Source organism: Rhamphochromis sp. 'chilingali' (assembly GCF_963969265.1).
Source record: "Rhamphochromis sp. 'chilingali' genome assembly, chromosome: 8".
In the NCBI taxonomy this organism is placed as follows: domain Eukaryota; kingdom Metazoa; phylum Chordata; class Actinopteri; order Cichliformes; family Cichlidae; genus Rhamphochromis; species Rhamphochromis sp. 'chilingali'.
In genome coordinates, this window is record NC_137935.1 from 1,284,004 (window position 1) to 1,296,420 (window position 12,417).

At 42.4% G+C, this 12,417-nt stretch overlaps 1 protein-coding gene across 1 annotated transcript in view; it reads left to right on the top strand.

Annotated features, from left to right (window-relative positions):
* The window catches only part of col4a4 (collagen, type IV, alpha 4), a 60,835-nt gene that overhangs the window by 38,569 nt on the left and 9,849 nt on the right, over window positions 1–12,417 (top strand). The window contains exons 30-44 of the mRNA XM_080889666.1: window positions 63–224; window positions 378–545; window positions 751–894; window positions 1,142–1,249; window positions 1,704–1,882; window positions 2,672–2,735; window positions 2,820–2,894; window positions 3,013–3,120; window positions 3,203–3,310; window positions 6,280–6,351; window positions 9,158–9,286; window positions 9,396–9,503; window positions 9,802–9,957; window positions 11,630–11,875; window positions 12,090–12,206. Coding sequence (XP_080745792.1) covers window positions 63–224; window positions 378–545; window positions 751–894; window positions 1,142–1,249; window positions 1,704–1,882; window positions 2,672–2,735; window positions 2,820–2,894; window positions 3,013–3,120; window positions 3,203–3,310; window positions 6,280–6,351; window positions 9,158–9,286; window positions 9,396–9,503; window positions 9,802–9,957; window positions 11,630–11,875; window positions 12,090–12,206 — 1,944 coding nt within the window. The remainder of the gene's footprint in view (window positions 1–62; window positions 225–377; window positions 546–750; window positions 895–1,141; window positions 1,250–1,703; window positions 1,883–2,671; window positions 2,736–2,819; window positions 2,895–3,012; window positions 3,121–3,202; window positions 3,311–6,279; window positions 6,352–9,157; window positions 9,287–9,395; window positions 9,504–9,801; window positions 9,958–11,629; window positions 11,876–12,089; window positions 12,207–12,417) is intronic.

The window sequence follows — 12,417 nt, forward strand, 5'->3', positions numbered from 1 at the left end:
CAACTGGTGGATGATGCTGAGTTAAAGAAAGGACACTTGAATCTTTTCTTGTTTTTGTACAGGCATCGGTGGTCTCCATGGATGTCGTGGAGCAAAGGGTCAGAAAGGAGATGATGGAGCCCCCGGTATAACTGGCTGCTCAGGACCCACATCGAACCGATGTGATCCAGGAAAACCTGGTACCATGGGCCAGTCGGGCTTTCCGGGATCTATTGGAGCCCAAGGTAAACAAGCTCACTTTATTCACCCGGCAGCTTTTAATGTTATTAGGTTTCACTTAACTTTAGTTTCTTTGGTTATTTTGCTTTTTATCTTTGACAAATGTTTTTTATCACAGTAGTTCCAGTAAGTTCTGACTATGATGTCATCACTTTCAGGTATTTTTGGGGATAAAGGGGAGATCGGCAGCGTTGGTTCTGAAGGAATTGGCCGCAAAGGCTCTGTGGGTGCATCAGGACTTCCAGGTGTCCGTGGAAAGCCTGGTTGTCAGGGCCCCCCTGGACTCAATGGAAGCTCGGGACTTCAGGGCACTGGTGGTCCAAAAGGTGAGTCGTACATATATCCTAACCACAGACTGATTAAGACACTTGTTTTATACATGTACAATTTCATCACAGGTTTAAAAAGATCGTAAAGATCCTGCTCATTTGATCTATGACCTCACTAAATATTATGCTTATGGCCTCAGGCTCTAGTTCCAAGTCTTATTGAATAAAACATGATCACGAGACAAATTTTGACATGTTTAAGGTCTGACTGGACCCCGGGGCTGGGAGGGGGTGCCTGGGAACCCTGGAGAGCCTGGTGTCCCCGGAGATCCAGGCATGACTGGAGAGAGAGGGTTCAACGGACGAGATGGTGGTCAAGGAATCGAAGGGCCAAAAGGACAGAAGGGTAGACTGATACAGAGTGATACACTACAATGCTACTGCAGTACCATTACCACATATCTTTACAGTAACATTACAACCAATTGCCACAATTCTACCACAGCAGTGTTACTGTGTTCCTAAAGATTACTGCTATTACTGTAAACATGCATTAAGTGAGACTTCCTGTCATTTATGAGGAAACATGGATGTTGACGATCCAGCTAATTCGAGCTCACCTTTTTAAAACATTTCCCGCGTGTCCCCTGCAGGCTTTCAAGGTCCAACAGGCCCTCCAGGACCAACCAACTACATCCGCATTAAAGGAAAGACAGGAGACCCAGGACATCCCTCCACTGTTGGATTTACTGGACCTCGAGGTCAGAATGATACTTTGTTGCCAAGCGGCAGTATCGTGGCCTGGATTAAGCACTAATTGATCAGAAAGTGGAAGGTCACCTGAAAGACTTAGAGTTAGACATAGATGCCACTCACCAAAACTGGAGCTCAGACTTCTTGGATGGTCGGTTAGTACAATTAAGTGCACAACAGCCATATTATTGGTCGGATAATTGGATTTAAAAAAATCCCCCAAAAGGCTCCGTCAGCTCAAACAGTCCAGAGGTCCAGTTAATAAAGAACTCTTAGTGCAGTTGTTATGAAGGAGGAAATTATGGACAGAAACCAAAACACGTTGGGTATCGGTTAATTCTTTACTTATCTCAATAAAGAGCGTGGAATCTTCATTTCCCACGATGCTTTGGAGGTTCTGTGTGACAGATCGACTTTGTCCGCACTGAACTTTCTGATTTCCAACATTTTTTTTCACTACAGGAAGCAAAGGTATGCAGGGAGCAGCAGGCAAGCCAGGGCATCCAGGGTGCGACGGACCCCCGGGCATTGTAGGACCCCCCGGGCCCCCTGGACCCTGTGGCAAACAGGGGCCTGCGGGACTCCCGGGACTGAAGGGGTTTGAAGGATACTGTGGCTTTCCCGGAAGCGTTGGAGATCCAGTAAGGCAGCTGAAGACATCACTCGACTGACCCAAATTAAAAGCTTGATGAAGAAAGTTGCAGAAGCTGCCCTTTATCTCGATCGCCATTTGTGGTGCATGTGAAAGCATTTTGTAGTCATTCATCAGACTTGCTGTGTACTTGCACCTCGGGAGTCATGGTTAACATCCTTAGGCTGTTTGTACCTTCGCCTTTTTATTAAAGAACCAGATATCCAGATGTTTCTCGTATACATTGATGATTTAGGGCCCAAGCCATGCTGCCATCTGGGCCAACCAGGGTCACCTAAGAGGATAATAACATGGATAAAAAGTCAACTACAGCAACTTTTTCTTCTGTATGAAAGAATCAGAATGTTTGGATGCTCTCAGCTGCGACTCAGGATATTCAAGCCCAGCCAGGAGGAAACTGTTTTTAAATGATTTTTTATGTTTACGTATTTATGTTTCTGAGCTGCTCACAATCATAGGTGAAGATAAATCTGGTAAATCAAAAGCTTTACCTCAGGCCTCGGTTCTCCTCCTGTGGTCCAGTACAGTGCCTACATTACTGCTAACATTCCAGCAAATAACTTTATAGTTAAACTCTATTGTTTGGGGTAGCAAATGACTGAAAAGGCCATTTAGTTTACAATAAATACTTGGGAAATTAGCAAAAAGAGCACTCTTTGCCTTGAAGTGGTCCTTGAAGTGGTGCACAGTAAGCTTTTCAGTTTAAGACTTTGATTTGCTCAAAAAATGTTCAGAAAGAGTTGCAGGAAATATTGATCTGTTAATTTTGCGATTGCAGGGTGACAAAGGATGCTCAGGGAAACCTGGTGAGCCTGGTCCCCCAGGATGTAAAGGTCCCAAAGGTACAAGGTCACCCAGTCATGGTAATGTTTTTCATGTGTTCCTTTGTTGTGCAGGCTGTAGTGAAGAGTGTGCTTGTGTTTCAGGTAATAAAGGGGAGTCTGTTGGTTGCCCTGGTCCAAATGGAGAAAGGGGGCCTCGTGGAGACAAGGGGCACCTAGGTGATGATCTGTTTCTGGCTGTGCAGCGTGAAGTTTGATGTTTGAGTTAAAAGTAACCAGAGTAAGGAAAAAACAGGAGAATGAATCAGGTGTTAATTCCTGTTTCTCTTCCTCTCAGGACCTCCTGGATCTCCTGGAGATCCGGGAGGGTTGGGTTTTACTGGGGCTCCAGGAGAGAAAGGATCCAAAGGAGAGAAAGGACACCATGGAAACATCGGTCCTGGAGGTACATAGATGTATTTTCAGTGATAAAGAGTGTATAACTCATTGGTTATCCATGACCTTATTAAAACTGTTTTCTCTGTCAGGTGTGATTGGGCCCCCAGGTCCCAGGGGTCAACCAGGTACTCCAGGTATTGAAGGTAAAAGTGGGGGTGATGGTCCTCCAGGACACGAAGGCTACCGAGGACTCAAAGGTTAGAACCTACTTTAAAGTCAGTTACTTTACAATTTCAAGTAACGAGGATTAAAGGACGGTTAATCTGGAGCCTTTAGTTTTTTTAACATGCGTCAGGTTGCTGATTCGGCGCTTCAGAGGTCGAGATAGAGACTGTTCAGATCAAATTTCAGCTGTAAATCAAGTCTTTCTTCAGCTTTAGCTTTAGCTTGAAATGGTACGAAGGGAAAAGTGGTGAACTGCCAGAGGTTAAAAAAAAACGAAGGTTACCCAAAGCTGAAAAATGATGTACATTTCAGAATTATGGAGGTTGATCAAGTCTTGAAAGCTGATGCTACCAACTAACTCCAGCTACAGCCCCCTCTGTCTGCATAAAGCAGTGCTGGACACACTGTGGTAGCATTCACTCGTCAGCATCAGCTGAACAGTACTGTACTGCAGAAAGTAGTGTGATGCTACAAAAACGGTGAGAAAAAGGAAATTAACAAGAGAGACAGACCATCATAGAAATGCAGGTCTGTCCTACAGAGAGACTGCAAAGAAAGTCAAGGTGTCAGCGAGTCCAGTTTCCTTCAGCATCAAAGGCTCAGAAACAAACTGACAGGAAGAGGTCTGCAGACCCACAGACACGAATGAATCAGACACACGTTTCTGAGAGTTAACAGCTGTGTGACGGCGGCTCACAGGACAACAGCTTCAAGAAGCTAAATAGTGGTCGTAGTGAGCAAGTCTCAGTTTCAGCTGTGAAGAGAAGACTTCGAGCTGCAGGTTTGACGGGACGAGCTCCAGAAAGAAAGCCAGACGTCAGAATGAGACAAAGAGGCTGTCTGGGCCACGATTAGACTACTGAAGGCTGGAAGAAGGTTTTATGGACTGATGAATCAAATATGAAATCTTTGGTTCATCACGCAGGATCTTTGTACGCTGTCGAGTAGGTGAAAGGATGGTACCAGTGTGTAGCATGGAGCATGGAGGAGGAAGAGTGACGGTCTGGGGCTGTTTTATCGAGCTGGTTTGGGATGAACTGGACAGAAGAGTGAAAGCAAAACAACCTGCAAGCCACCATCATGGGACCTTCTGCTACAGATGTGGGACAATATTTGATGTCTATTGTAGAAAGACCACGGGTGTGTTCAGCTGTTAGATCTGAACTTATTTACACCAAAATTGAATATTTTGGTGTAAATAAGCCAAAGTGTGATGTCCACATATGTGGACGCCAGGTCCTAGGAGGTTAAGGCATGTGGAGCATGAAGTCACCAAACTCCAGCCACCTTCAGCTCTTCACTATAGAAACTCCAACGAGCTGTTCCTCTGCAGCAGAAAAATAAGTATCAGGCTAGTTTCACGAGGCTCTGTAGGTTGTTAGGCGGGCTTTTTCTAACAGCAAAGAAAGAACATTTTTGTTTCTAAATGTGCTACAGGTATTTTAAAAACACAAGAACAATGAATTTAGATACAGCATTTTAGAGAGTTTTGCACGAATTGTACTGACTAGAGATGGCACGATACCACTTTTTTATGTCCGATACCGATACCGATATCATAAATTTGGATATCTGCCGATACCGATATGAATCCGATATAGTGTTTTTTAATCAACAAAACTGTTTTTTAAATATCTTGCTGCATTTTGTATAAGTTCATACTCAAGTTTAAAACAACAACTACACTAAAGCTATTCTGTTATACCTGTATACAAAAAAAATATTTCATAGTTCAGCAATACTGATCAATCTAATAAACTTAAACCTACACCATCCTCCCTATTCTGGTATTTTAAAGAGTACTTAGCGTAAATATTAAGCAACCTAACTAATAGGGTTCCAACTCCCAGCAACAACAAAAATAAATAAATAAAAAATAGGGAACCACCCCTCACGCTCCACCTCATGATGCTTAATCGACGTAATCAACCTTAATTTGATGCAGTGTGGAAAAAAAAATGCACAGAAATCAATTATTTTTCAAGAAATATTAAATAGATTCAACATCTTTCTTCAAATTGCAGACTGCACAGATGGTACCTTCCCAAAGGAAAAAGTACTATAGCTTACTAGGGTATATATATTAGACTTAATAGTTACTATATACAGTAATTGACTTCTATTCATTTTGCATCAAATTAAAACTTTGGGTGTCAGATAATTATTTATTAAAAGCTTGACATTTTAAATGAGAATAAGAAAGAAAAGTATGTCTTTGTGCCCCCTTTTCCCTGTTAATGCCCTATCGGCCCCCCTGGCTAAACTTTGCTAGATCCGCCCCTGCACAGTTACCAGCGTCAGCTACGTAGAAAAAGATCCTCGAGTAGAAAGTAATATTAAATAAATTCTAACAACAGCTGATCAAGCTTAAACGTGCTGCTGTTGTTCAGCCGCTGGTTTCCTCTTTCTGGTGCAAAGTGGGCCAAAAGCAAACTAGAGACACGGACTCGCGACAGAAAAGCCGATCAGCTGATCGTTAAGCAGTTTCATGATTGAAGTAGCAGCGAGAAGAGGCAGTCGCTCCATATATCGCTCGTTAAGCTTAACGCAGGAATGCTTTACAAACATTCAGAGATGGACTTACACACTTGCTTTACTTCTCTCGGGATACCTTTGTCGGAGATGAAATGCCAGGTTGCTAGCGAAGCTCCAAATGCTATCCAGACCACCGACAGGTCTGGCATGCCACAGCCGCTCTATCACGTGATGCATACTGCTCCGACGTGCTAACGTTCTGAGGTGAGTTACGGCGTGTGGCAAGTTTTGTGAGGTGCTTTCGTGATATTTAATGGATCGGATTACATTTTTTATTTTTCTCCGATATCCGATCCAGTAATTTAGGTCAGTATCGGACCGACACCGATACGTAATATCAGATCGGTCCATCTCTAGTGCTGACTGTAGCAAAAAAAGAGGAAACAAAAAGAAATATCCACAGACATTGTGGGTCCCTCAGATCTGCAGAAACAGTGTGTGAGATGGTTTGGTTTTGTTGTGCCAGGTCCTCCTGGACCGCTGGGACTTCATGGACTGGACGGACTGAAAGGAGAGAAGGGGGCCACTGGGACCAGAGGTATACACACACACACACACACACACACACACACACACACACACACACACACACACACACACACACACACCAATTCAATTTTATTTATATAGCGCCAAATCACAACAACAGTCGCCTCAAGGTCTTTATATTAAGGTAGTAATGTCGACCCTACAATAACACATACAGAGAAAAACCCAACAATCATATGACCCCCTATGAGCAGCACTTTGGCAACAGTGGGAAGGAAAAACTCCCTTTTAACAGGAAGAAACCTCCAGCAGAACCAGGCTCAGGTGCGAGAAGGAAGACAGGATAAAGACATGCTGTGGAAGAGAGACAGAGGTTAATAACAGATATGATTCAATGCAGAGAGGTCTGTTAATACATAGTGAGTGAGAAAGGTGACTGGAAAGGAAAAACTCAATGCATCATGGGAATCCCCCGGCAGCCTACGTCTATTGCAGCATAACTAAGGGAGGATTCAGGGTCACCTGGTCCAGCCCTAACTATATGCTTTAGCAAAAAGGAAAGTTTGAAGCCTAATCTTGAAAGTAGAGATAGTGTCTGTCTCCTGAATCCAAACTGGAAGCTGGTTCCACAGAAGAGGGGCCTGAAAACTGAAGGCTCTGCCTCCCATTCTACTTTTAAATACTCTAGGAACAACAAGTAGGCCTGCAGAGCGAGAGCGAAGTGCTCTAATAGGGTGATATGGTGCTACAAGGTCATTAAGATAAGATGGGGCCTGATTATTTAAGACCTTGTATGTGAGGAGCAGGATTTTGAATTCTGGATTTAACAGGAAGCCAAAACAGGAGAAATCTGCTCTCTCTTTCTAGTCCCTGTCAGGACTCTTGCTGCAGCATTTTGGATTAGCTGAAGGCTTTTCAGCGAGTTTTTTGGACATCCTGATAATAATGAATTACAGTCGTCCAGCCTGGAAGTAATAAATGCATGAACTAGTTTTTCAGCGTCACTCTGAGACAGGATATTTCTAACTTTAGAGATGTTGCGCAAATGGAAGAACGCAGTCTTACATATTTGTTTAATATGTGCATTGAAGGACATGTCCTGGTCAAAAATGACTCCAAGGTTCCTCACAGTGTTACTGGAGGCCAAGGTAATGCCATCCAGAGGAAGAATCCAGACAATCCTGCAATTTAACTAACTGGTGTGTTTCATACTCCAACAAAGTAATATATTAACATTTTACACAGAACATTTTTCTTTACAATGCAATAATGCAGTATGTGACATTACTTTGTTTTTTCCCTAAAATGGTCCCCATACCCCCCACCCCCATAAATGAAAGCATTCCTCTGCAGATGATCACAGATCAGCCTATAATTAGAGATCCATTCAAAGACAGCTGGGTCAAGCTGAATAAAAAATGTTGTTGAGGTGGTCGTTTTCAACATTTACATGGGTGTTAAAATCACCCACAATATTTATTTTACCTGAGCTGAGCGTCGCATTCAACAGAAACTCTGAGTAAGGCCCAGGTGAATGATAGATAACAAAGGATAAAACTGGTCTCCAGCTAGGGTAACCAAGGCTAAGAGTCAACCCTGCGTGTGATGTCCACATATGTGGATGCCAGGTACTAGGAGGTTAATAAACTGGAGAGCAAGATTGCTGCCACTTCTCCTCTTGGGCAGGTCCGTTGAGCATTTTAACAGTTATTATTCTCATTATTATTATTATTATTATTATTCTCATTTAAAGTAACATTTTCCTCCCGTAGTAACCAGTTCTCTGCTAGCTCTTCTAAATCAATATCTTGATCAATTATTAAATAGTTTTCTGATACGGATTTAGAAAAGAGAGACCTAATGTTTAATATTTTCACTGTGTTACTCTTTGGTTCAGATGTGGATACTGTATTGTTCTTTCTTTGTGATTGTTTAGGTTTAAGTTGTTTGTTGCTGGTTTTTAGTTTGTTTTTTGTCTGTTTGGGAGCTGACACAGTCTCTATGGAGATGGGTTTTTGGGGGGGTAGCAGGAGGAGAGAAGCTGCAGAGAGGCGTGTAAGACTGCAACTCTGCTTCCTGGTCCCAACTCTGGATGGTCATATTTTGCAGGGTTTAATAAATTTGTCCATATTTCTAGAAATGAGAGCTGCTCCATCCAAAGTGGGATGGATGCCGTCTCTCCTAACAAGACCAGGTTTCCTCCAGAAGGTTTGCCAATTATCTATGAAGCCCACATCGTTTCTGGGACACCACTCAGACAGCCAGCAATTTAAGGAGAACATGCAGCTAAACATGTCACTCCTGGTCTGATTGGGGAGGGGGCCAGAGAAAACTACATTGTTTTGGCAAAGTTACATACGATTACATATTATTGTTGGTAAGTTCTGGTTCAGGCAACCAGGTGTCGCTGCTGTCAATGTGAATTATAATTTCACCAAATCTGTTTATTCTTAGCCAACAGTTTCAGGTTTCCTTCAGTGTTTCCTGCTCTGGGCTCTGGATCAATGATGGCCACTGGAGCCTCTCGCTTCACATTTCTAAGAACACTAAGAAAAGTTCTGCATGTTCGTGTTGTTGTAATGTCGTCTGGTATATTATTAGATTAAATCTATAAAGTTGTGTAAAAAAATTAACTTATCCTGGCAGAGTTGGGGTTCAAAATTCTGACTGGGTTTAGTTCAGAAAGGTACAGATTTTGTTTTAGAGATCTTGACCAAAGGTCCACCTGCAGAGCAGAATATAGCTGTTGTTATTGTGAACTTACTAATGATTATGAGACATTAATTCTCCTCATAGATCTTAAAATTACTTTCTATAAATTCTATAACACATTTTCATTTGGTCTGTTTTTTCAGGTCGGGGCTTTCCAGGTGTTGAAGGTTCCTTGGGTCCACCAGGAGATAAAGGTCCTCCAGGGCATCAAGGTCTTTGCGGCACATCTCAACCTGGACCACCAGGATACAAAGGCCCCGTCGGAACCAAAGGTCTGTACCAATATGATGATCTCTTGCTGAATTGCTGAATATGTAAATCTAAAAATCCTACCTTATCCTTTATTCTTGGTCAGTTATACGCCTCTCTGTGCTATTGTAGGGCCTCCAGGTAAATGTGGACCTCCAGGTAAACTTGGACCAGACTGCAAAACTCCTATCAAAGGGCCCTGTGGAGATCCTGGCTGTCCAGGCCAAGATGGAGAGCCAGGTCAGACTTGAGACTAACTTTTTAAAATCAGCCATGTCATTATAACCTAAACATTTCTTAATAGGTTATAGAAAGGTTCACGATTATCCAGCAATTTTCATGTTTTTGGCATTTTGTAACAGAAGATTTATACGGCCTAAATGCATGTAAGAGATTTGAAAGGTAACATCTTCTAGTTTATGAAATTATACTCATTCAGTGGCTAAAATGCTTCTTAGCCCTAGTTAATATTCAGTTTTATTTAAATTTAAGTGACAGATCATGCTGGATGACCTCTGACACGGGACTGATGTTTCAGGGAGTCTTGGTGAGATCGGGGATCCTGGTCAAAACCCTCCAATTCGTGGGGATATTGGGGACAATGGTAACGTGGGATGCCAAGGGCCAAAGGGACCAAGAGGATGCCCAGGACATATAGGAACACAAGGTTGCACTGGATACCCAGGACAGAAAGGTTAGAGTCCAACAAAAACAACACAACAAAAATGATGCTGACACTTATTCTGTTGGTCACAATTCACTTGACAACCTGACAGATCTCAGTTGTGGGTTACATGAACGTGTGCGGTGTGGGAATACATTAGCTGGTATATTATTAAGTGAATATCTTGATTGACCCTATTACTGAAAAAAACAACTAAAAGTGATCTTCATTAGATGACAGATGATGGTTGGGTTACAAAGGGACAACTGATAACTGTTTGTGGAGATCATAGCATTTCTACTCGTTGGTGTGGAGCTGTAAGTCATCTTTTGTCAGTCCTTCAACAACAAAATTCTGAGTGTTGCATTTCTGCTGAAATGATAAATTCAGACTTTATTCAAACTTTAAAACACTGTGATGCTGAGAAAACCACCAGTGGATGCATTTTATCCTCTTTTTCAGTTTGTGCTTAAAAACTACAACAAAGAACCAAGAAAAGGACCTAAACTCTGAATGTAGCTTTCTAACTTCATCGTGTTTGGCCAAGAATGTTACGGCCGGGTAGCCGGTGGGATGTGAACACAAAAGCAGAACGCACAGGACGTGGCCGATGAAACTGCCACAATAAAGAAAATAAGCAACAACATTAACAGAACAAGAACTAACAAAACCTAAACTGGGAAAAACTAAAAAATGAAACCTGAAAGTGCTGACGACACGAACCATGAACGTGAAACAGAGAACTCAACAGTGAACAGATGGAGACAGAGGACTTAAATACACAGATGAGTAACAAGGGAAGTGGAAACGCATGGGAAACACAGCTGACACAAATGAACAGGACGACACAGGGGAAGCAAAAATAAACACACTGAACATGGAACGCGGACTGTCAAAATAAAACAGGAAACATAGTGAGATGTAGACTGTGGCAACACGAGCTAGACATGACAGGCTGGAGAAACATACAAGCATGCAGACACGGGAGACATGGAACCAACCACAGGGAGGGAAACATGTAAACAGGAAGGAGACGAGACACCTCGACCAGTCAACATGGACTCAAATCTAACTAAACATAATAACAAATACAAAGATAAACTTGATACTAAATAACAGACAACTAACACATTATAACTCAAAAAACATTAAGCCCAAAAGGTGGGCCAAAGCACCCAGGACCATGACAAAGAAGGCAGTTATACTGTTACCGTTATTTGAATGTTTACAACACAACTGTTGTTATTTAGAATAGTTCTTGTGTTTGAGACAAACATAATTTTAAGGTAATGGTCCTTTAAACTAAAATAAAATAAAATAATTTTAAAATGGATTTCTTACCAGAAGTGATGACATCCCTAAAAAATCGTGGCCCGCGGTCAAGCTACAAGTTTAAACTGAAATCCAAAACACAGCATCATATTACGAAAGAACTTGAAAGACTGAACAGACAACAGTGGCTTAAACATCCACGTGCAGCTCTGAGTGAAAAGGTGTCATTACACAGAGATTAATGCATAGCTCGGTTTTTGTGCTCCCCACATGAAGGTAAAGGGTCATTGTGGTAATTCTGAGGGCTGAAAAAACTGAATGTCAACAGATAGAAACTTTTGGATGGAAACACACTGGGTACTACAGAGCTGTTGTGTATTTTTTATGTCATGCTCACTTAGATAACACGTCTGTGAATTTGTGTGATCAGGTATGAGAGGCGATAGTGGTTTGTTGGGAATACCTGGCCCTCGAGGTTGTAAGGGTGTTCCTGGTCACTGTGGATCTCCAGGACTTCCTGGATCTCCTGGAGATCATGGACCAAAAGGGGAAAAGGGTGACACCTTAGATCCTGAACTCATATCACCTCCAAAGGGTCCTCCTGGAGAAACTGGCTCAACTGGTCAATTTGGACATCCTGGCCTGAATGGAGAACAAGGCCCATGTGGTCCTAAAGGTGAGAAAGGGCAGAACTCTCATAATCATATCAGAATCTTATCTTACAAAAACCTCTGATTGTTAGATTTGACTGTAGTCATCCCAAAAAGTAATCATTATAAAGACTAGCTTCCTGGAGGTGAGGTTTCAAAATAAAACCTTCTGATGTCAAATTAACATCAGATCTAATGTCAGTGTAGCTGACTGTTGTGATGCTTGATGACCTGTTTCAGGTGATAAGGGAGATTATGGACCTCAGGGATGTAAAGGCTGCGATGGAGCCCCTGGTCTAAAAGGAGACAAAGGAGAGCCAGGCCTGCCAGGAGAGAGTGGAGTAGTGGGACAGAAAGGTGAGACCTCTCCCTGTCTGACTTTTACCACATTTCTACTGAAGCAGTTTAAGGAACCTTTGCTGGTCTAAAACCAAGAACAACATGATTCAGGAACTGGGGCTGTGTTAAAGAAGGCCAGTCGCTTTCTTTCCAAGCTCCTTAAACTGCCATCACCTGGATGACTGAGAACCTACTCGGACTGGGACTGTCATAACCAACAAGACCAGCT